The following is a 25,160-nucleotide window of genomic DNA, read 5'->3' as shown; positions in this document are numbered from 1 at the left end:
TCAAGTCTCACAAATGATTTCGAATCTCGACGAAAATTCCTTGAAGGATCGATAGGGTTACGAACGGCTGAAACGCGGGCTGAATATTTGAAACAGTTGATGCTGAAAGACTTGCGTCAGCGCGCAGTTCTAAACCGCGGCATCGCGACTAGACGATACACGTGATTTAAATTCAAGAGAGCTACTTCCTTGACTGAGATCGTGGTGATAAATGGTGCTTAGTTTGTCTACAAAGACAACCAGCACCATCTTGCCCTTGTGGTCAGGATGCATGCCAGACATGAAGTCCAAACTGAGAGACTTCTGACGATCAGTTGATATCGGGAGTGATTTAAATAACGCAGTGCTAGACGGAGCAGGATTTTGAACGCTGACACTGTTTGCAGGAGCAAATATAGCTGGCCACCTACTGATATAGGTGAGGCCACCAGAATATTTCTGAAACTAGTAAGAACTTTTCTTACGGCCGAGAAGCCCACTCGAAGGTGCATCATGGAGCTTGTGAAATAGCTTTAGCTTGAGATCTGTGTCATGCGCGACATAGATTCTCAAGGGATCACAAGGACGCATTTGTAGCCATAATATACATCGCTGTAGCTAAAGTGACTTAGGTTCCTTCCAGGTGAGACGGAAGGGCATAGTTTTGTTCACCGAAGTGATGTGACAATGTTCGCTCTGTCTGCAGCTCTGCTTGGTCTTCTAGGTCAAAGGTCATAACACGTGGTAGACCGAATGGCTGTTAAAGTTGATGACACTCCGACCGGTATCATGCATGAAATTTTCAATGGATCGTTGTATCTTCTCACAGCATTCGATTAAGTTTTCCATAGTGATTGATATAAAGCTTGTTAAATCGACTGTGTCCACTTTATTCACGAGAGGTTAAAGTGTTTCCGAAATGGCGGATCTGGTTTGTCCATGCCTTAACAAATTTTTCTTGGTGCGGATCAATCCATACGGTCTTAAGATATTGAACTGCCGTCCCGCTTCCATTATTGAGTTTGATTTATAATTTACTCCATAATTAATTGAAGTCCGTTTCGGTTTCAGCATACATAACCTAAAAGAAGGGGAAAATAAAATTAGATATAGGTCTTAGACGATTGAGTGGATGAGTGCAATGGACTTACTGAACGCCATTCCTTATGAAACTCATTCCATTCATCTTCTTGTACCAAAGGTTTGCAATTTTTGCCAGGACATTCTTTGCAATATGCCAAACACAGAGGAGGATTGCGGAGTTTGGGAAGTTGGATTTCAATGCATTGATCTCAGAGCAAGATCGCGATCAGCTACGAAAGCCAGTGGAACGGACTCCCCACTGAAGAGGCCATTGAATAAAAATGATTGCTGTGATGTAGGACGGCTCATCCTCTGTCCTCATAAAAACGAAGCCGGCGGAGAACGTATAGAGGTTAGCGAGTCCAAGAAGATAAACCAGAAGAAATAGGCATCCGCTCGTCTTGTAAGTCGCATCCAAAACTTAAGCTTTGTGAAAATGCCGCAACATTTGGATAAATTCCGGATGAGCGACGAACAAGTAAGCCATATGCCCATTGTAACCCTAGATTACGTCGATTTCAAAAACATTTTCTCTGAAGTTCTCTATCAAGGCATCCATTGGTGTACGTCCATCCAACTTATCGTCTTTTGCTTTCCGGCAAACATTGTAAAGTTTTTGCTTGGCTACGTCAATACCATCTTCTTTGGACCTTGTGTGCTCACGGACTCGCACACCAGATTCGATCAAGTCCTTCACTGCCGTCTCTTGGTCTACGGTCAGACGCATGTGAACAGCGCGACCAGTTGGATGTGATGATGCCTCATGGTAGTGCTCCCCGTGCTCGACTAAAAACTCCATTAGCCACCTCAAGATAAAATATGGGTGAATGCATAAAGAAATGATCGAATATCAACTGATCAACAAGGTGAATTACTTTACCTTGATAATCCGTGCCGACCAATTTGAAAGGACAGCCAGTGCAAAAGCTTGCGGATCTTCTTTTCCTACTTCCTTCCTCTAAATTGTGATTATTCCCGTCCATTCCTCCGCGATCGCATTTAAAATGCACTTTCTGCTTTCCGTTACATTGTCTGTAAGAACGTTTTGTTACAATTCCGTATCCTTCCTCCGCGGCAGACGCATTGAAGGCTTTCTGCATGTCATCCTTTGAGGAGTACATTATTCCAGCAAGAGAAACAGGAGGTTGGAGAGACATATTTCTTAAGTTGAATAGAAAGGTAACCAGGGCCGAGGTAAATGTTGATATATATGTAGATCCGGATTCGTAAATAAAATATCGAAAGTAGTAAGTTTGATCCAAATTTGACGGGTGACAATTATATGTACAAAAAGAAAATACCTCTTTTAAGAGGGGAACCGGATGAAACAAGGTAAAGTAAAAAAGGGGCTTAAACTAGCAAAAGGGCGTTAAATATTTGGGGGGGGGGAAATCAGGAAAGACACTTCACTCTAGCCAATCAAATGTCCTAGAGTTACCAATCAAATAGCTTAGATTTAGCCAATTTATCGTGTCTGTGTCCGGAACGAAAACGTCTGTGCCCGGATCAAAAACGTCTGAGTCCCGAACGGCGGCCTTCTTTTTATAATGTGACTTGTTTGTGTATCTTTTCAAATGTGGTATATTCCACGTTGTCTCTGGAAGATTCTAAGACATGGTGATCAATTCAGTGCATTTAACATTCCTTTCAAGGTCCCCAGCTCCTCGTTAGATCGTCTGGTCGGAAGACCACTCTTTTTAACGCGATTCGATTGTCTCAATGTTACATCAGGCGCGCATTTTCGGGTCATTTTGACCATCGTTATCGTAAAAAAGAATTTCCCAGCTGTTTCAATCTACGCACCCTGTTCGCTTGCATCAGATGCTTTACTTTTATCGATCTTGCGACATAAAATCCCCCTCATAATCCGTTCAACTGCACCAGATTGATATTTTTCAGGCCTTAGTGGCGCTTGGTGTATTGTCAGCTCGCTATGCTGGTAAAGCATGCTCTTGGCTCTAGACAGGACATAGCAATTTGCCATCAACTTTTCCATTACAATAAAATAGTCGAGCTTGGTAGTTCCTCGTATCCTTCATTTCCTGTCAGCGCAACCATAATTGCTTTGGCGTCGCATCCTGCACAAAACCTCTCGCAAAACTGGTGCCTGCTTTGAGGTGTTTTCGACAGTCTTTTCATATTCATATCTTACTAATAAAAGCGAGTAAAGATAACTTAAACAAAAAAATATATATATCCTAGCGCCCAAAGCTTAATGTTATAAAGAAGTCGCTAAATTTGAAGGTAGATTTGACACTTTGATTTCATTAGCTCGCCGTTTGCCAAACGCCCTGATTCATAATTTGTCGGAGTCTTTTTCAAAGCTGCGACTTGTGCAATAATATAGAATGCACCTGACATCTTGATTCATAGCTTCGTCCTCGACGGCATTTGACCAAACGTATAGAGATATTACTTGTGCATCTCATTTTATGCCATTCCTTTGTTCGGCAGCTTGGAAGTTGGGGTAGGTTAGATTCCGCGTCACTAGAAAATCTTATCCCTACTGCGCTCTCACATTTTCCGACCCGGAATCGGTCAACTTTTGACCTATGCGGCTTGCCCGGCGCACCTTATATTGTTGTTAGAAGATCTCCCACTGCACTATTTCTTAAAAGCATTTGCTCTTGTAAAGCAGCGAGCGCTAAAGATTGCGCATGCCGCAGCCGAAGCAGACAAATACTTTCTTATCCGACTTTATTGCAGCCTTATAGGTTGCCGACTTTTGCCAAAACATCATCAAGACGCTGTCGCATAATCTTTCCTGATTTATCGCGGCCTTTATCGTCTCTGTAACGGGGCCTCCTTTGCAAACACTGATAACAGTACTAGTCAACCTACACTGATTACAGTTCGTGAGGTGTCTCGAAACTTCACGAACACAAAGGTACAGAGGAAGGTTTCTATGAAGCAAAGAGTCTTAAGCATAAAGGTCTTGACTAAGACTTTAGTATAGAGAAAAAAGTAAAGCACTATTAATATATAAAGTTCCTACGTAACGATCTTCTATCTACTACTGACTTTATTATATTAATGATTCACTATGTAAAGCGCCTACTTGCGCACCGCACAATTGTGCCTTGTGGCGATTGGCGGGGTTAGTTCAAATTTAAATTAAACAATTAATACACTGATGTCTTACTGCGTCAATATTACCAAATTTGGTAATATTGGAACCATTAAGACAAAACTATCACGATAATAATTTTGTTTATCTTATTTCCTCTCATAGAAAGTAATATTAATTATTTCTCTAATAGGAAATATTTTTTGGGTAACGGGACTCCCCGTTACATTACCCCCTTTAGCATCAGTCACAATAGTGACTGACGCGGAGTGACAGAGAATTACTATTATGTGTTTCAATGTAATTTTTTGCATTATTGTTTTTTTTAATTTAAGCTCCAATTGAATTGCATTGTTGATTTTGTTCAAAAATAAATTCGTTTGCGCATGGCGACGGAACCCGTGCGCGTCGCCTGTGAGACAGCAAATCTGGCAGCTGCACGGCTCAGTGCAGCTGTTAGCGATGTAAATGTTTCAGTAGACGTTAATCTGTCTACTGCGAAGAAATAAACACATTCTTCTCCAATTGAAGGTGACTGGTATATGTCACCTGCTATAAAGAAGAAAGATGTACTGTCCTCTCAGCATAATTGCGGGAGTACACCGCTAAGCCGAGGAACTTTCGAAGTCCCTTTACATCGACTGGCACAGGCCAGTCGGTGATCGCCTTGATATTTTTTGATCCAGGGCGTACGTCGTGTTTACCCACGATGCACCCAAGAAGTGGTGTTTCGATTGCAGCGAATTTACACTTCTTGAGATTTGCATACAACTTAAGCTTACGCATAAGTATAAGAACTTTTTGAACATGGGTACGATGTACAAAAACGTCCGCATGCACAATCGACACCCTCCTATTGCTTTACGCGCACAGAAGGTTGGATGGCTATGTGGGGAGATTGCCTTTTTCACATATTCGCTTCCAAGCGATCGGCAAAAAGTTGCCGATCGCTAATACTTGTTCACGAGGCAATGGCCTCTGCTTCATGACACAGTATTCCGAACCTGGAATCAGGTCGATGTCATGCCGAGTGTCTTTATCCTTAGGCAACTCGCACATTACGGATTCAGGAAATACATCCTTGAATTCGATCAAATCCTTGTGTAAAGGATTTGTCGTCAGAGACTCCCAGGGTTGGGACGTAAGACGTTCCATCCGAGTCTTCTCATCGAGGACAATTTCGTCCATCGATGAGCTGCTGAGGACCGTTGATTCTCAGGAAATACTACTGCCGACCGAATATCGGCCACGTACTTGTCATCTGTGACAAGTACGCAGATCCGTTTGACTTTGCCACAACGCAGATCACGCAAGGACCTTTTCGGTTCAAGCGCTGGCAATTGAATTATCTCTGTTATTTACTTCGGAGGCGCTTTCAGATAAAATGTGAAAGCGCCTACACATGACCCGTTCTTTACTAAGGCATTTAATGTCTCAGCTTACTCTTTGGAACTTATTTCCAAAGATACATGGGAACCTTCGACCACAGGTTTCTGGGGACTTTTACCCGCAGATTCTTGGGGACTTATCCCCTCAACTTTATTTGAAGAGTATCCTCCCCAACTGCCTCTGGCTGTGGTTGCGCAACCACAGCGAGATCCTCTACGATCGACACTCCAGTCGATCTAGGACTTTCGCACTGTCTCGTTTAGACAGGCGTTGGATATATTCTTGATTGTTGCTTTAAAGCAAGCATCCTCTTTCGTACCACTCGACTTATCCGAGTGGTCGAACTTCGACACTGCTTGTGCTTGTGCACAGCTGTTAGTAACTACGTCCATGTCACAATCGTGGACCTTCGACGCCGCCTCTGCCTGTGCACAACCGTCGGGATCGAACTTCACAGTGCGATAGGTATTCACATTGAGGTCTTGTGCAGTCGTGCAAGCGACCGATCCATAAATAAGACCACTGCACTCACTCGTAGGACATCAACTCGCTTGTGGACGCTCCAAGACTTTCATCAGATGACCATCTAATAAACGAGAGTCTGGCATCGTTACGGCTTGATGCTGCCACTTTATGATAACTCGTACTTTCTGAGCCATGGTAATCCTAGGTTGACAGCAAATTTGACATCCAAATCTAGTACGATGAAATAATTATCGTGCTGTTTACCCTTTAACGTGTACTGGATACCAACTACACTATGATTTACTGTTACAGGTGCGCCTGTTGCTAGGCGCATTGTCATCCTCGCTTAAAGGATATCGCACCCAACAAATTTGAGTCTGGGATCTTCTAGCGATTGGTGTCGTTCGACGGCCCACAATCGACTAGGGACTTTAGTAGTAATTTATTTGCCATTTAAATTTGTAAGGTGATGAGATTAACCTCATCATATGGGGTAGTTGCACACAATGTTGAGTGTGAGGAGCAACTTTCGTCAAAATGCCTGCGAATTCCTTTGACGTTGCTGGAAGCAACTTGCAATCGGCTGTGGGTTAATGCAATATGACTCAGACGGCGCGGAGCGCGTCGTCTGCTATAAGTCGCGTCAGCTTCAACCAGCTGAACGCAATCACCCAGTGCGTGACAAGGGATACCTTGCAATGAAATATGCACTGGCTAAGTTTAGGGTCTATCTCTTGGGTGATAGACCGCTCAATGTTTATACGGACCATGCCTCTTTACCCACGGCCGTAAACACTCCACACCTCTTGCAAAGAATGGCAAGATGGTTGTCTTTCTTCGCGGTGTATTACTTTTCCGTCGAATATAAACCAGGACGACTTAATGTCGTCGCTGATGCCATTTCGTGCCGGCCCGATTTTGAGCTGGCAGCGTGAAACAACACTGAGGATAAGCTCACTGTTGCGACAATTAACTGTGAGCATGAGCCCACAGTTGCAACAATAACTGTTCCGTCATCAACATTACTGTACGACGTTAGAAGAGCCTATTAAAAAGATAAGGCTGTTAAAGAGTTGATGGATTACTTAAAATTCATCGCGACAATCCTTAATAGGATTGTCAAAATTATATCGATCCTCAACAGATCGATACGCAACACGCAATGGGTTACTGTACTACACAGCCATTGCTGGCGACACACCTCGTGTCGTCATCCCCACCCAAACTATTTTGCGTTTATGCATCATCTATGAGCGCCACGATGCACCAATAAGTAGTGATAGTGGACGTGAAAAGACCTATCTCACGATAAGTCGCGACTCCTAGTAGCCACGCCAGTATGAATCCTTCCGCAAGCACATACGTGCTTGCGAATTTTGGCAACAAATGAAGCCCAGCGCTTCATCCCGTGCCCCGTTCCAACATATGCCTGTTCCGGCAGAGTGTTGGCAGTCCGTATATGGACTTCGTTTTAGATTCCCGAAGACGATCACAAGACTAGTGGTATTCTTGTGTTTGTTGACCGTTTCAGCAAGATGGTACATCTTGCTGCATTCCCGAAATCGACCACAGCAATCGGCTGTGCTCGTGTCTTTGTTGACACAATATTTCGACTACATGGGTTACACCGTGAACTGGTCTCAGATGGAGACCCGGTTTTTGGCAATCTATGTTTAAATCTTTTAAAATATATTTTGAAATGTCAATTCTGACCATCCTGAAGCAGATGGTCAGACAGAACGTTGAAATCTTATCCTCGAAGAGATACTTCGCGGATACGTCCATTCTCTTACGAGTTGGAGCAGTGCATGTCTCTACAAAGCATACACTGTTTTGTGAACGGCTTACGCCATCCATGTATATATATCTTGTTTGAGAGTACTCTTATTCAAGGGGGAGGAACTCGCTGGAGCAAAGAGCAACCTAGCTCTTTCTCATCACGCATTGACTATACGGTCAATGCGAAGGGTACCAATGCTGCTTCAATCTACAATGAAGTGGACAAGCTCAATGTAAGGATACAGCTATTGCTGACTTTGTTAACGATGCTGAAATACTCACCATCTAAAGCAACAAAATTAGTGAGAACAATAATGCTCTCACTAAATGGAGAATGACATCTCCGCAGTGCGCACCGGTCCCACTTAAGACAAAAACAAAACCGAGTCAGCAGGAGAATTCCTGCTGTCTAGAGAAGCAGTGGTCATTTCGTACAGGATTCCATCGCTGATGCGGTGGACCGACAAAAATGGAACTCAGACAAAAATCGAAGAGCAAAAGTTCTTTTATTTCAAGTTAATGATGTAATCCTACTGTCTACGGTAACCAAGTGACGAAAGTGAGTAGAAATAAATTACTGCCCAGGTCTATCGGCCCCTTTCGTGTACTGTACCGCCACGGCAATGCGTACACGATCGAGCTGCCTCGAAGGATTCATACGCATCCTACGTTTCATGCCGGGCGTCTTCGCCCGTATTATCAGTACGAGGCTTCTTCCGATTCCGAATTACCCCGGAACGTTTTAAGGCGTCTGCCAAAGCCTAATGGTCCCGAGCTAAAGCATGATAGTCTCGGATAGAGTCTGGCTCTCACGAACCAGACGACCACTACATCCCTTAGGATGATGTTTTGACGAGCTGACACCAGCTCGTTTTCAAGAGTCTGATATGTCCGTTCGTTCGCCAGTTGATCAGTCGCATCTTGCGCACAATTTTTTAACTGGTCACGAGAAGCATAATCGACTGTCATCGCTAACTCGTAACGAAGGGATCACTCTTGCTTATTGGCCTCCCATAAATACGGAAGGTGTGATCCAAGTCACGATTTTGACTCGGGTTCGGCGAACGAGGCGAACCCGATCTTTTCTCCCCTCCACATCCATTGACGGATTCGAGTGGTGAGCTTTTCCTTTTTGAACGAATCTCGAACCACCGTGAGGTGAAAGGGCTTCGAACGACTTATCTTGTTCAATGGCAAGGGCAGTTACCCTCGCATGATTGCTGGGAACCCCGTTCTCAACTGATGATGCACGTACTGGGACTCGTACGACAGTACGACGAGACCCATTCTCCTCGACGGAGGGTCCATAGGAGAACGAGCGCTTCTCGCGCTCGTAAAGGGATTAAAGGTTCTCAATTTTTTCGCGCATCCCACAAGAGATGAGCGTCCTTTAGTGATGGTCCTTAAGGACTTATGCTTCCTTAAGGGCATGACCTGCACCCTTAACACAGCATGGGAACAAGTCTCTCCACGAGAGGCACGGTGACCCTGCCTCTCTAGACAAACGGTGCAGCTTGTACCAAGCATCGACTACGGTCCGTTTTCCGAACTTTTTACGGAAAGCATCCAGTTTTTCAAGCCAGGCCTCGCGGCATGCTTCGCATATTCTGTACAAATGCTTCACAAGCTTGAAACAAAGGAGTGGCATCCTTCGTCCGCTTACATGTGTATAACCGATGTCGGAAAAAGGCATTGATGAAGAATTCCATATCGTCCTCACCAGGCTTGTGAAGCCTCGATAAGTCGAAAAACGGAATATGGTATCGATCGTTGGTCATACCAGACCAACGAGTTCGGTTGCCCTAAGAGGGCAACCAAGGCTTCTTTTCGGGAGCAAACCCCAAAACATCGCGGTCCCTCTCCGTTGGCTCATGTTAACGTTAACGCTAAAATTACTCTCGGAGTAATCCTTCTAATCACTCCGTCCCTGGTGATGCATACTAGCACCATCGTAGTATGCTGTTCGAAGTGAACTTTACCAGAGATATCATCCTGATGCTGCATTCTGACATCCAAGTTGTCATCATTAAGGGAATCATCACAAGATGACTCTCCACCGAAGGAATTCGACGAGTCTAACAAGCCTTGTCTTCACCTCTTTGGTTGTCACCTTAGAACCCGTAGGTTTAACGAACGTGGCCCCGATTGACCCGGAGGCCTTATCAGTTTCCACCGAGACGGGCGATGATGCCGACTCTGACCAGTCACCTACAATGAAAGTTGCAGGTGACTTGTCACTGCCACCTGCAATGGGAGTAGCAGGTGACATATACCAGTCACCTCCAATTGGACCCGCAGTAGACGCATTAACGTCTACTGAAATATTTGCATCGCTAATAGCTGCACCGAGCCGTGCAGCTGCCAGATTTGCTGTCTCACAGGCGACGCGCACGAGTTTCGTTACCATGCGCAAACGAATTCATTTTTTGAACAAAATTAACAGGGAAACACATAATTGTATTTCTCTGTCACATCACATCAGTCACTCTGTGACGGTTGGTTAAGGGGGATGATGTGACGGGTGGCCCGTTACATTAACATCATTCCCAATACAAAAAATAATTAATATTATTTTCTAAAAGAGGAAATAAGAAATACAAAATTATTATCTTTATTAATTTTCAATTTATTGTTCCAGTATCACCAAATTTGGTAATATTGACGCAGTATGACGTCAGTTGTATCGATTGGTTGATTTAAGCTTGAACACAAGACACGATTGTGCGGTGCGCAAGTAGGCGTCATACTTAGTTCGTTATAATTATAATAAAGTCAATAGTAGATAGAAGATCTTGCATCCAACGATGCAGTCGAATAGTTCTACGATTAATGGCAAGGAAATTTGTCGTCACGACTGAAATGTCCACATCTTTGACTTTTATGTGGGCTGCAACTTCGATATTTGCATGCGCGCGACAGGGACGGCTGTGGGGCGACGACCAACAAGTGCCAGATGTGAAGGCTTGTGCTTCACTCGATATATGTATAACTAAGAATAATTAGGTTCTTAATTCGCTACCGAACCCGGACTGGCGTCAAAAGAGTACAGCGCGCAGAAGGTACAAACGCGTCGTTTTAATGGAGCGTGGACATCGTGTCAGCCGCGAAGAGAGTGAAGATACCTTTCGTGTACAAGATGTTAAGCTCTCAAGGAATGCACTCACGGAATGGAACCTACCAAATACGAATGACTTAATACTTGATCGTCCAAGCTTCACCAAGTATATTCCACATTTAGATTGCGCCGAGGTTTAGCGCTCGGTATCCATCGACTTTGTTTTCTGGTCGCTTTTCCGACGAGCAAGAGAATCATTATAACTATTAGCTCGACTTCATGAGGTCGCCATCAGTGACCACCTAAGGAGGACTGCTGTGGAAAGCGTAGGCGGAGACAGAGAGTCTTTTTATGAATGGTCACTCGTGTCGGATTGGAGGCGCCTGTAACGACTGTCTTATGGAATGTTCCATCTGTTTGGAGGCTGATTTTAAAAAGCTTTTTTTTTTTGGCAGCAGCGATAAAGCCAACTTCGATGCGTCAATCTTAGAAGGAGCTACGACTTCTCATTTTCAATGCAATTAAAGCAAATCATTCATTGCTGGGGGCTTCTTGTAACGGCGCACTTTTCGATATTTTTGTTTCAGTACTAGCTAACCTACACTGATAGTAGTGTAGGCAAGGTACCATATTAGCTCACGTACACGACATGCAGAGGAAAAAAAGCGATCGCCTAGCAACAAGTCAAACTAAGAAATGCTTAATATAGGGGGAATTAAAAGTGTATTTACATTATTTAATTTTCCTACCTACTTATATTTTCCCATAATCCTAACTTTAATATATATATTAATATAAAACAATGGATAGTGACTGATTGCTCACCGCCCATTCGCGCGTCTAGCATATAATGCATTATATAAACCAATGAACAGAACTGTCACATTACTGCTACAAGTTTACCATGTTTTTTAAAATGGCTACCAATTCTTGCAAATCACAGCGCAAGCCTTTGGAAGCATAACACGCTTTTAGATCTTCAAGTTAAAAATGTAAAATATCTCACTCTAATTACCCTAAAGTAGATTTCGGCCACCAGATCTTTATCGGTATATTGACAATATTATTTGTAACTTTCATTCTTTTTAATTCTTCCTCTTTTAGGTAATAATGATAACATACCGAGCTCCCAAACACTTTTAATTTATAGGTTCCAAATTTTAATCGAGAATTCACCAATTAATTTTTGGTCGCCGATTATTCCTTTAAGTACGACACCTTTAGAACCAACAGCTTATGCGCAACTTTGGCTTTGTATGGTTATGACGATGGAATCCGAGATGGTGCTGTTGGCTATGCTTCCTGAGGAAGATCGAGTTCTGCTGGTGCAGACGCCGGGCCAGCGTACTATTGCAGATCTGGAGGAATTTATAGTGGACGAATACACGCGCGTATTTCCGCACCTGCCACCGCTCAGCCGGAACTTGCGAATTCAAAAGTGTGTGGCACCTGAGTTGGTTGTGGACCGGCGCGTGCAAGCCAGTGTACGCCATCGCATTCCACATGTGTTTGTGGATTTGGCCAAGAATGTGCACGCTGCGAACGTGTTCGAGAACATGGAGCTGATCTACATCGTAGCCAATATGCCCGAAAAACTGGAGAAACTACAGAATAAGAATTCTTCGCTGGATGCGCATCATGCACCAATAAGCAAAAATGCTCTTGAAAGTCTTAAGGCAGTGACAAGAAAGGGACGTGACAGCAAGAAGAAGAAAGTGGAAAAGGAGGCGTCACAGAAATCCGCATCTAAAACGAAGCAGCCAGACACAACAAAAAAGGTTTTGGACAAAGTGGAGAAAACCACGACGAAGATTGAATGTGATGATGAAGTTAAGGATACTCAGAAGGTAGCTTGTAAGGAAAGTGCAGATGCTATTCAGCCACCGACGAAAGATGCGAAAAGAATAGCCGAGAAGAAATATCTTGGTACAGGAAAAGCGACCGCGAGGAAATCAATACAGAAGATTGCTTTGAAAAAGGATAGCGATGAAGAGAATATTGCAATTGGGAAGATCGAGGTGTCCAAGTTGAGAGCAAATAAAAAAATTAATATTTCAAAGAAGATGTCGCAAGAGCCGTGTGACTCAAACCAAATCGAGACTGACGAAGATAATTCCGCTGATTTAAAGGTGCGAAAGAAGGCCATCCCAAGAAAAAGCGAAAACGCTCTTTTGAAAAGGATGCTTGCGGCAAAACCTGGTGCAACTGATTTGGGTGCAGCTCTGATTGTCAATTTACTTAATGAAGTCGACAGAAATGGTATACGAAAGGAGCTGCCAAAAAGCGATAAAGCCTCCGAGGATGACTTTACGGAAAAAGCTGTTTGCGATACTCAGGAACCTCCAGTCAAGAAGAAGAAAACTCTCGGAGAGAAGCACACAAAACAGAAAAATAATGCGACTTCTAAAGCTAAGGAAAAGAAAATTGATCACGAGAAGCGAAAGCCAGCAAAGAAGAAGTCAGTAAGTAAACCACCAAAAAAGGAGAATACTTTGAATAATTCAGATGCCGCGTTAACGGAAGATGTCTGTGAGGACTTGTCGACTGCAAACGTAGTGGCTGCTCCTGCTCTCAAGCCAAAGAAGAAAACTGAGACTCTGGTAGGAACTGCTAAACAGCCAGCGACGAAACGCTCGAGAAAGGAGTCGACAGTAGCGAATAAGAAGGCCTTGGAGATAGCAAATCCGGCGGTAAGAGCGTCTAAAGAGATCATGAACGGGGAATCTTTCGAAGGCGCGACTTTGAAGAGCATATCAGAGTCCAGCGATAGTTCCGCTGGCTTTCCAATTCAGGCCGTCATTTCAGTCTCCGATGACGAGATAGAAGTAGCCGACAGCCCTGCGACGAAGGCTTTGGCAGAATGCAGTCTTAAGCAGAAGAGACAGAATGCTCCAACAGATGAAACTTTTAAGTCGAAATTTGAATCAGTGCTGAAAAAGAGGAAGAAACAAATTTTAAATGAGACCAGTGGTAAAGACGATGCAGCTGTCGATGGTAAATTGAAGCGGACGTCTTTAAGGAGTTCAGCGATCAAGCCTTCGTTAGACTCTGACGTGCTACCTGCTGTTATGAAGAAGGCCAAGCGCTCATCAAATTTAGCTGCTCCAGTCAATAGTAGTTCGTCAACGTCTTCGGACGAGGAGAAATCTAATTACTCTAAGAGCATTCTGGCTGACTTAACTAGTCACGGTAAGAATTCGCCACTACGCTAGTAGGTTGCTTTGTTGATTGGATAGATTACCTCGTAGATACAGGTGGAGATGTGGTGTCTTCTGCGGTTGTCAGGAAGGGAAAGATGCCAAGAAAGGATGGCACAGACGACTTTGCCCCAGCCAAGATGTTGCACGAATCAAGCCAAGAGGCTTCACATTCGTCGGAATTTTCGCAGAAATGTACGTATCGCTTTTCATCACAGAATACGGGTGAATAAATAATTACGCAGACGATGTGTATTATCTGCTAGCGCATGAGACCAACAGCTTCTTGCTGTCGACTCTTTCAAAAAATCGTTTTTCGCTTGGTAGTATCCCCGTCGCAAAGCTGAAAAATTCGTCAAAGAATCCGTTTACGTCTAAAAAGACATCAAACAAAATTGGTAACGATACTAATCGTAAGCGTGACCGAGATTGAAATATAGTTTTCGGTGTTGAAAAATGGGAAAAAGGTCTAACCTATTGAAGATCCAGTTTCGCATTATCTTTTTTGAAATACTTTACAACACAAAGTTTGCTTGTTTTTCTAACTGACATTTATGGTAAAATGCCATTCGTCATCCGCTGAAAAACGTCATACTGGCGTGTGCGATAACTGTTGTGGCTGCGACGGACGAGACTGATGACATATTTTATGACTTGGCTTTGATCGTAGTCGAGGCGAAAAAGTTGCTTTGTGGTGCTTAAGATATCTCGCGGATTTTGGGTCAGGAAACATGGGCACGATGACTCTTGAGCCATTATAGCGATCATCATTAGGATAGTATCAGCATGTTGCTTCAAATCACGTGAGAACATATAAGCGAATTGATCAGCAGAAATTTAGCGAGCTAACGAAAAAAGCATAAATACCTGGAGAGCCAAAAAGCCTTGTATGAGAAATATGACGAAGGCCTTAAAATAATCGGATTGGGTTCCTCCCATCGCATCAACCATTTCGCCAGTCAGCTTGAACGGTGCCGTCTCAAGGCTAAATCGGCCACCTGGGGCGATGCCGAGGATAAAGCCAAAGTCGATGTGAACCACATGACCGTCGCTATCGATCATGATATTGCCGTTGTGCCGGTCCTTGATCTGCAAGAAGTAGCAGGCCAAGGAATAAGCTGCCGTGCTCCGCACAAAATTTGTCATGGCTGATTTGTACGGTATAGAATCGACTTGGCCATAAGTTTTCACAAAGTGAGCTGCTAGTGTGGTGTAATTATCTTTCTTCTTTAACGAATCCAGAGATACTGCATTCTTGACAAGTTCAATCAACCCTGTTGACGCAGAAGTCGCAATAATTTCATATGGCAACAGCCGAAGAGGCAAGTCTGAGCTCTGAAAAATGTCTTGCAGCTGACGTATGATCTGTTGGCATAGAACTTCTTGCCGTAAGTCGTCATTAGATTTAACGATAAACGCGACACAATCCCAATTTTTCGCCTCTTTCTCCGCTGTAAAAAGCGACTTATTTCGCAAGCGCTCTTTTTTCTCTTCAAAACTTTCTCCAAACGCCGACTCCACCGCAACGTGAAGACGTCTTCGCTTATCAATGACATACTCGTAAGCGATATTAATCTGCTCTTTCAGCACATGAAGATCTGCACTTAGTTGTGCAATGTTCGGTACACCCTCAAGTGGCAGAACATACTGCTGCATTGCTTGCTCTACTGAATTCATTGCTGTGATTGCTAATTCAGGCTCAAATTTCAAAATGAGCGAATCATGTTGTATATTAGAAACAACTGAGCGCCTTTCATCGGAGGAGCCTGCTGCGTAATCCTGCAGTAGTATTGGATCCTTAGCAAACGACCTTAAAGCAATATTAGTAGCCAGGCTTGAATCAACTGCATCAGCCAAATTAGCGTTATTCACCTTCAATGATTGAGCTTTTAACCTTAAGTGCGATAACGTGCAAGTCAAAGAAGATTCTCGATCTGTAAAGTTCAAATCTGACTCTTTTGCTGACTGGAAGGATTTTTTTGAAATTGTAGGACAGTCGGTGGATCGGAACATTATGCTTAAATTGCCTCTCAGCTGGTATGTCTCGTCAGTAGCCTTGAACCCATCAACAATCTGATACGATGAAGTTTTGATAAGAGCACCACATCGAAGCAACTCACTTCCAAGCCAGAGAGCGTGTGCCTTGTCCGATACAATTTCGTTATTTGTCATCCACTCGACAATCTGTTTACCTGTAAAAATACCGCTGCCGCATGAATGCATTTCCAACATACTAATTTCCATACTTTGAGCCATGGAAATCAATTGATCATCAGAAAAATTTTCTATTCCACTCAACGTCAAACCAAAGTTGAAATTTTGACTATTTTCTTGATCCCCGAACCCAGAACCCTCACTGTTTGAACGCTTCCGTCTTATGTTGATGGTATCAGCGCAAGATGCGATGAGGAAGTCCAACGACTTTGACGTCGAGCTTATCAGCGATCCTGAGCGGCCCCGGCGGCTAAGCTTCTTCTTGCAAGCTGAAGCTCGAGTCAGAGCGACTAGCGATGGAGAAGGGCCAGAAAAAACGCAATCTCTTTGTTCTTCGTTTTCGCTGTCGTCTTCGCAATACGCCGACAGTTCATCATCCCCTAAGTTATCTGGCCTATTTGAATTCTCAATTGGGTCAGCATTGTCTTGCTCGTCCTCGTCGCCAGAAAAAGTATCTTGCGCAATCACTTGAGCAATATCGCTGCTCGTAGCCATTTCAATAGCATTTCTTGCCATCTTTGATGCGACAAAAGGCGCACGAACGTTGACATTATTACTCTTTTTCAGGTCATTAACATTATTGCTTCGGTTGCTGAATGTCCGTGATCTGTAGCCGTGTAACCATGGATTTATTTCGTATTCAGTAATTAGCTTCGCAACTTCAAAAAAAATTAGAGCCGGCGCGCGAGCCCTTGTCGTGAATACCGTCCCTTCATCTTTTGAAATAGCTAGAAACTGCTGCAGAGTATCGCCACACGAGCCCAAGGGGCAAAACGCTCCGTCATATAGCTTAAGCTTCTGCAATTCGCCCTTAAACGTCATCTTTCGCTCATGAGGAGCACTTAGTCTAAGCCGTTCGGTTAATTCACAAAGCTCTCCAATAAACTGGATCTGATTTGTAAAGATCTGACGTTCTACCATATTATGGCGAAAAATATCGTGGAATAGTGCATTACTTGAAATCAGGAATTCAGAAGGGATTGAACTGTTATCGACAGCATTGCAAACTACGCCAAGCGGAGCACCAACTTTTGTGGTATTATGAACGATGACCACCAAACGTTCAAACAGACAATTAACTATAGCACTTTGCTCGATCGATGCCGGTAAATCCTTATCGGTTTTAAAAGTCCAGTCGTCTTGATAAATCTGCATCTCCAAGTTAATCATCAAAAGCTTGCACATGCTCATCTTCCAGTACAAAAATTCAGGTACGTACAACTCCGACTGTCCAAATCCCCAACCACAACTGTCGTCGATGGCTGCGCGAATTAACCAGTAGATTGCTGTCGCCAGGCGAATATGTAGCTGGGTCGCATAGCAAATGACTCGAATTAGCAATGCTGCTTTAACATTGTTATTTGTCCAGTCCATTGTAAGCCACATGTGAAATATCTGAGGCAGAAAAAATTCGAAGTCCGCCAGATTGGAGGCCGACAGCTCTAGTAGTTTACTAACAGCGTATGCATAAGCTTCATCACACCCATGACGATGCAGGTGAAGCACCTGAATAACGTCTGATATACCGTAATCGTCATCGCCAGATATTACAAACAAAGCCTCCAATTCCTCTTCATCAGCCTTGGACAGAACGGGCTTTGCGATTCTGCCTTCCTCCGTTTGGACGATATTAAGACGTTGAAGTAACATAACAAGCCACAGCACGAAGCGCTGTACACGAAAACAGCCCATACAAAGACGCACAGCGTGGTCTGTTTGTAAGTGCGGAAGCAAAGCAAATCGCGGGCTGTGGTCTGAGCACACAGACCCTCCGCAGTTTCGACAATGATGCTGCCTTTTTCCAGTGCTATCAAATCGTACATGACAACCAGGGTGGCAGCACGTCATATCATTTTTAAATTTCGGAGGACTGCATTTTTTATCAGCAAATGCAAGACCTCCAGGAGTTAGCTCCATCAAATCGGTATCGTCTGAAGTATGGGCTCTCCATATTTGAACTGCTGCTTCAGTTCCTTTTATTGCCATCTTAATATACTCGATCCACTGTCTCTTGTCCTCTTCCGAGTCGGCATCCACGTTAAACACGACCCCGGACGTGAGCGACAATTTAAATGAGTAGCGATAGGTGTGCCAAAGGCCCTTACCGTCCCATGTCTCCACCTTCTGCACCTCGGCACTGTATAGCGCTGCAATCATTGCCGTTGCTGCATCCCGAGAGTAAAAGCGCAAAAAGCTGATACCAACACAGCGGCAATAGAAGCGCTTCATGCGGTGGTATGTAACGCCTTCGTCGCGCATACTGAGATATCCCTTGATACCCAATCCATCACATTCAACGCCCAGCGGACCTAGCAGCTCTGAGGAGGAAAGCGCGGCACTCTCGGACATAAGTGGACACATGGATTGTGCATGTTCAGCGTCAGCTGCCCGCGTGGATGGTGGTGCAGAGCTGGCGGCCGCTGGGGACTGCAGATCGTGACAGTTTGTGGCGTCGTCGGCGCTGCAAGATCCTTGGCTGCCCTCCAAAAAGTTCATGGGCGTCAGCGGCTGCTTCTCAAGCTCTACAGTCATGCTACTGTCATATACGAAGGCTATAAAAATTTCAAGAAATGTCAAGAAACGAACGAAGCTTGAAATTTCGAGCTCACTGCGTCGACAAGATGAAGTGTTTGCGTGGTTCAATTGTATCACGAAATTGCACCGAACTGACGAGATTTGGTTTTTCTCTGAAATACACGCGCATACACGTGCACTGGCTTCTTGGCAATTCAAAGTACAAAAGAATTAGCTTACAGTTTTACCTCTGATATCTTATAGTCCTGGTTATGACACTTACCTATCAGTTACCAAACGTTATTAGTTATCGGAATATATTGCAGAAGCGTCATACACATGCTGTAGTACGACCACGGTAAACGTCAAATTCTATAAGTTAGCGAAAGTTATACTATTTCGAAGGATAAGTTACGAGAGGAAGAGGACAGTATTTTGGTTTGTTTCGTCTTGACTTCTAGCTTTTGCTCTACGCGCATATTTCGCTGTCACTCATACAAGCAGCTTCATTTAAATACAAAGCAAAACAGCCGATCTATTGCTGAACAAATTAAAGTGTTGTAGATTGTACGATAAACTCGGCTCAAGTACCTACTCTACTGCACCGGTGTATCATCTATAACGTAATCGGATGCAAAAGCGAGAAGCTGCCCGTGCCGACACGCGGCGGTTGGCCAAGCACCAAGCGAGCGGATGGACTTTCTAACTTGTCCACGAGACCACCTAGAGCTGCCTGAGAAAGGAATTTCATGGATGTCTCAAACGTAATTTGCTGCATAGATGAGCCCTTGTTGTTTATACCCATTCGGTTCAAAGGCATATAGCTGCCTTGAGCTGTCATGTAGTCGGCAAGCAAGCTGAGGTGACGCGGGTCAACGCTAATGCCGTACACGCCGAACACGCTCATAATTTGCTTGGAAATACTTGCACGAGCAGCTTCAACACCGTAAGTCTGCAAGACTTTATAGATGTCGTTGGTAGCAAGATTATTGACATCAAGAATATCGTCAAAAGTCCAGATCTCTTGAAAATTAAGACCCTCAGTCTGCACGCACGGTTTTTCGGCTAGCGACGCGCCGATGCGATGATTAATCAAGTAACACCGGGATATTCCTGGGCAGTGGTGTACCAGCACCTGCTTAGCAACTTTCTCGACAAGCGGCACCATTAGTAGCGTCTTAAAATGAGTTGGGAAACGTAGGTGCAGCTCCACAAAGTTTTCGTTTTTCTTGCGACCGCAATAAACGAAGTACGGAGACTTGAGCACACTATTTGGTACGTGAAGATTATCCATTTCATTAACTAAAGCTGCCTTCAGTTGTGTTCGAGATTCCGTTTTAAAGCTGCTTTCAGCTGATCCAACTTTTGAAAGTTTTGCGTCCTTGCTACTCGTGCGGCCCAAAGGTTCATTATCGAAATCATTGTCCGAGTCATCTTCCATTTGCGCTTGACGAATCTTCTCATCCTCCTCATCCATCTCACCGTAGCCCTGGACTTCGCCGAGACTGCCGAAGCGAAGCGTGCCCTGTTCATCGTCATCATCATCATCATCTTCATTTCTTAATTTCGAAGATACACCCGAATGAGTCTTCACAGTGCTATTATTTGCCGAAGCAGAAACGGCAACACTATTCTTTTTCACTTCTCGAGAGATGAGAGAGAGAAGTTTGCCGACAAATCCGTGTCCAATTGCGCTATTTACCTTGTCAGCACTTAAGCCAAACACACGCTTAATCTCTTGATGCTGGAAAAATGTCAGGCGGATTTGGTAATCGTGTACCCACAAAATACCATTTTCGCTGCAGCGGAAATAGTCCTTTACGCAAACCCCGTTGGTATTGCTAATAAGTTCAAAAAGAGAAATTCGATTTAGACGCTGTTCAACTTCCTGTGCTTTTGATGAATTAACGTCTTTGCGAAGTGGAATCGTCATCATAGGAGTCGACATATTTTGGCTGGCTGTCATAATAATTTCGCGCAGACGCGGGATACCCAGCGTCACATTAGCAGCACCGTGGCCAGCAAGATGGAAAGTGTTAAGCGTCATTTGTGTCGACGGTTCGCCAATACCCTGAGCAGCCAAAATCCCGACATTTTCACCAGGAGCACACATACTTCGCAAGTAATTTACCCACACAAGAAGTTGGAAAGCATCAGGACTTACGGCGTTCTTTGGTTGCATGACTTCTCGATTAACGTCGCCGCTTAAAGCATGACCATTTTTTTTTGACTTCTTATTCTTCATTTTCTTCCTCGATTCCAGGCGGTAAGATGGATTGCGCGTATTATAGTTGCGCACTTTATCCTGCATACGCTCTGAGATTAACCCAAGGTGCTCATTGAGCGGCAAAATCTGCATCACCGGTTCCTCCAGCGACACTTTAATGATATCCACTCGACCGGACATGGAACGAGAAAAATTTGTCGGTTTTCTAGTCTTAAATTTGGTAGTGCGTGGGACACTAAATGATTTCAGCCCAGTGTCCAGGTATTTAATGTCGTATCTGCACTCGCGTCCATCATCGTTATCCTCCGCTATCGCAATGACCTCAGCAGCATAAAAGCCCAATTCGATGTTGCCGCATTTCCACTTGGTATGGCCCTGTTTAAGACGGCGCGCAATAACCTTCGCACCCATTTTCAAAAAAGAAGTCGTGTTGGCATAGCCACTATCCTTCATCTCATAAATCTCCTTGTGCAGCTTTAATGGCTTCATTATGTCTAGCTTAGTTTTTTTAAAGAAGTTTGCATCAATGCCGTACTTGTGTGATATGCTGCGGTGATTCATGGCTTGAAAGTCAAATTGGGCATCGAGGCCTGAAAGCATTGCACTTTGCACCGGGTCAATACCATCTTCACCATATAGGAACTGGATCACGCTACCATCACTGTTACGCACGGTGTAGTCGTATCCAACACTTAAGTCTTCGAGGTGTTTAATTAGACATCGCTGAAGGTAACCACTGCGACTGGTTTTCACTGCCGTATCAACAAGACCTTCACGGCCAGCCATACAATGATGATAGTACTCCTGAGGGCGCAAACCGGTAAGGAAACGATCCGTAACATAGCCACCAGCACGCGGTGAAGGGTCAAATGGCTCGAACGACGGCAGCGACCGGCCGCTACAAAGGTTAGGAACACGACGGCCTTCCAGTGCCTGCTGGCCGAGACCACACGAAATCTGAGAGTGATTTACCATGGATCCTTTTGCACCAGTCAGGACCATGAGTGAGAAGCTATTTTTCGGAAACGCTTTCGACTGACCGGATGGCAGACACGTCTTGATTATATTACTATTGGATCCGTGCACGCACCCCATCATGTGAGCATCAAGAGCCTTAGCCTTAAAGTCAGCGTCAGGTCCAGAGAGCAACATACGCATTCGGTCACGAATCCGAATGCGCTCCTCCTCGTTCATACGACGCTTCATACCATCCTTCTCATCAGCTCGTTTCTCTTTAAGAAGCTCGGTGAGATTAGCAAACTCGGCGTATGCCTCCTCACCAATAACTTCAGAGTCCTTGACAAGCTTTTGACGACGTTTCTCAGCCGCCGTGGTAAGTGTCAAATCTTCCAGTGCACAAGTGTGACCAGTAAATTGCAAGAAGCATGTAAAAAGTCGACCGAGTGCAGACAAGAATTCGGCGGCAATACGGGCGCCATAAACTTCGTAGCATGAATGGACCATACCGTACATACTCGCACCAAACTGACTTTTATCTAAAATGCCCTGTAGAAGCTCGCCATCACGAAAACGCACAAGGTGCTCGTTGTTTGTCGAGCCATACAAGTCATCCTTAATCTTGGCCTTGCTGTCTAGATTCAATGGCGGAAGGCCCTTTGTCAGTAGCTTTAGCACTGAAGTGATCGCCTGCTTGCCGGTCCATAACGGACCTGGCTTTATAATAGCAGGCGGCACGGTCTCGATATGAGCCTTCTCTGCATCAGCTACATCCATACTGGCCCAGGCGTTAAACAAAAGCTGCATATACATATCCTTGGTAAGGAATGTGTCTCGCTGAGTTAACTTCACACCGGAGTCAACGTGATCCTGAATAAGGCCGCGCAATGGGGACCCATCTGTCGGCACAATATACTGATTATCATTAGAGGCGATGTTGTACGCTTCGGAGCGCGCAAGCTCGTTTTGAGGGAAGTGCATGTTCATCTCATCACCATCAAAGTCGGCATTGAAAGTGTTGCAGTTAGCGTAGTGCATACGAATCGTCTGCATATTAGGGTTTGTAAGGACACGGGTGGTGTGAGCCATAATGCTGGGTTTATGCAGTGTTGGCTGACGATTCATCAATACAACATCTCCAGTCTTTAAGTGGCGCCAAACGCGCTTCACCCTGTTCTTGCTAGTGCCCAGAGCACTTGCTGAGCGTGTAAGCAGCGTCTTACTAATAGCTTCACGCTGGTGAGGTGTTCGCTTGCTTAGGTCAATCAAACGACCACTTTCGCTTTCCACAAAATTAGCACCGGGATGCATATCCGGTCCATTGATCACGAGTTGACGCATTTCCTCAACGTTCCAGGGCGTCACCGGCTGAGGATATGTGAGCGTCTTTGCAAAACGCAGTGGCACGCCAATCTGACTCGTACTGATATACGGGTCAGGAGATATAACTGACCGAGCGGCATAGTTGACACGCTTACCCATCATGTGCTTACGAAAGAGTCCCTCCTTTTTTTCAATTACTTGCTTGATACCTTGTGCAACTTCGGTTCCGGGTTTAGCCTTGCTGCTATCTACCATTAGATTTACAGCGTTTTGCAACTCTATCCAAAGTGCAAGCTTTCGTGAAAGGTCCACTTGCTGCTCATTATCAGCATCATTTTCTTCTAACGTCGCTGCGTGACGCTTGGAATTTTCAGTTTGAACGATACTGTCGCAGAAACTCATTATTTTAGACAGATGCGAGTTCTGGGCGTGCTCAAATTGCTTGTCACCCATGAAAACGGGCGGTCTGAAACGCGAAGGTGCAACTGGGATAACATTTAGAAAAAACTTGCACCAACCATCAGGTTTAAGGTCGAGAATGCGGCCGTTAGCAATGTTTCGATCGCCGTAAAGTAGCTCCATAAGTCCATCTTCATTTTTCCACATCAATTGCAGCTGCGACTGCACTTCAAGAGGTGGCAAAAATTTGCTTTGCGAAGACAGGTCCTCCATGACCGCTTCTTCATCGTAATCCATCGCTGAGTCGGAGTCGTCACCATTAACGAACCCGTCATTCGTATATGACACATTGCCGGAAGCCAAATCGTCATTGTAATCAGACACACTGCCGCGGATCGTATCCAGAGCTGACGTCACAGCCTGGTTCTTAGATCGATTGACTTTTCGAGATCGCGCACTTAGTCCTTTAAGAAAGATCTTGGCATGAGCATCTTGCCTAACTGCGGGAGAAATAGCGCCACAATTTTCGCATTTATTCTTTATACTCTTGAGAAAGTCAGTCGTTAGCTTCTCACGGGTAACCTCAGCGAAGCGAGGTAAAGGACAGAGCAAGTTTATCTTCCCGTTGTTACTGCAGCTTCTTCTTGAAAGCGCCAGCCGCTCGTATTCGTCTAGAATGGCCTGCTGACGCTGGATCGTGCGTTGCGAAGGCTCATCTTCAATGCCGTTGCGCTGCTCAAGTAGCTCGCCCAATTGGGCAGCCTCATTCACGTAGCCATTGTCTAAAAGCAAAATTTTGACACGTAGTACCCGGGAGCGCGCGCCGGCCTGGCGGAACTTATGGCATGTGAAGCACTTGCGCTTAAGCAAAGTAAGCATCTGACTGAAGAGTACGGGGTTATACACAGGAACGGGGAGCTCAATGTGGCCAAGATGACCAGGACACTCCTTCTGTGTCTGGCGACACGTAGGACATATTACATTATAGTCTACAGGCCCCAAAGACGGATCGTACAGGCCACCTAAGACGGGATTGTTGAGCGCGTCGAAACTTAGGCGGCTTGAGATCTGCTTTACACTCAAGTCGCGAATTTCGTCGTCACTGTAAAATCCAAATGCAACTTCCGCCACCTCATGGCGAAGGATAGTTTGGTCGGTGGCCGAATCCATTTGTTTTTTTCACTGCCGCGATTGGAAGAGAAGCGTTTAGCTTGTTGTGACCAGCCAAATACTTTTGACCAATGATGGATACAACAATTTCTTACCTGCGATTTTGCTTGAAATGGATAAATTACCATACAAAAAAACTAGACCAAGTAATATTTATTACATTTTTAAAATGGAACACGTTGAAGCGACCCCCGAGTTCTTTGCCGACTAGCAGCGGGCCATGCGAGGGAGTCCGGGTCCCAACTTAAAATGACCTTCCCATTTAAAAGTACAAACTCTAGCGCTATTGTTTTCGTATTAAGTTTAATTGTAGCGAAGCTACCTCGCCGTAACGGTGTATCG

The 25,160-nt window shown here is 44.6% G+C and overlaps 3 protein-coding genes across 3 annotated transcripts; 1 reads left to right on the top strand and 2 right to left on the bottom strand.

Annotated features, from left to right (window-relative positions):
- Nucleotides 1–12,071: 12,071 nt before the first annotated feature.
- CCR75_005138 (uncharacterized protein) lies at nucleotides 12,072–16,624 on the top strand. Its single transcript, XM_067963221.1, has 3 exons — nucleotides 12,072–14,006; nucleotides 14,066–14,209; nucleotides 14,281–16,624. Exons 1-3 carry the CDS (start codon nucleotides 12,074–12,076, stop codon nucleotides 14,445–14,447), a joined length of 2,244 nt encoding a protein of 747 aa, XP_067820116.1. The 5' UTR covers nucleotides 12,072–12,073; the 3' UTR covers nucleotides 14,448–16,624.
- Nucleotides 14,852–18,760, bottom strand: CCR75_005139 (uncharacterized protein; the record flags this gene model as incomplete). The annotated part of the gene is made up of 1 exon (XM_067963222.1): nucleotides 14,852–18,760. One exon carries the CDS (start codon nucleotides 18,758–18,760, stop codon nucleotides 14,852–14,854), a length of 3,909 nt encoding a protein of 1,302 aa, XP_067820260.1.
- A 598-nt stretch (nucleotides 18,761–19,358) lies between these two features.
- CCR75_005140 (uncharacterized protein) lies at nucleotides 19,359–24,818 on the bottom strand (the record flags this gene model as incomplete). The annotated part of the gene is made up of 1 exon (XM_067963223.1): nucleotides 19,359–24,818. One exon carries the CDS (start codon nucleotides 24,816–24,818, stop codon nucleotides 19,359–19,361), a length of 5,460 nt encoding a protein of 1,819 aa, XP_067820039.1.
- Nucleotides 24,819–25,160: the final 342 nt, after the last annotated feature.

Source organism: Bremia lactucae (assembly GCF_004359215.1).
Source record: "Bremia lactucae strain SF5 chromosome Unknown BlacSF5_NotPlaced_49_SHOA01000009.1_1371882bp, whole genome shotgun sequence".
Lineage (NCBI taxonomy): Eukaryota > Oomycota > Peronosporomycetes > Peronosporales > Peronosporaceae > Bremia > Bremia lactucae.
The sequence above is the reverse complement of the archived record's forward strand: the minus strand, read 5'-3'. Positions and strand labels throughout refer to the sequence as shown.

Excerpts from the sequence above, each read along its gene's own strand:
- CCR75_005138 (XM_067963221.1), top strand. The coding sequence starts at position 12,074 with ATGGTTATGACGATGGAATCCGAGATGGTGCTGTTGGCTATGCTTCCT. Across the intron at positions 14,007-14,065 it reads GGCTGACTTAACTAGTCACG|ATACAGGTGGAGATGTGGTG; the intron begins GTAAGAATTCGC and ends ATTACCTCGTAG. Across the intron at positions 14,210-14,280 it reads GTCGGAATTTTCGCAGAAAT|CGCATGAGACCAACAGCTTC; the intron begins GTACGTATCGCT and ends ATTATCTGCTAG.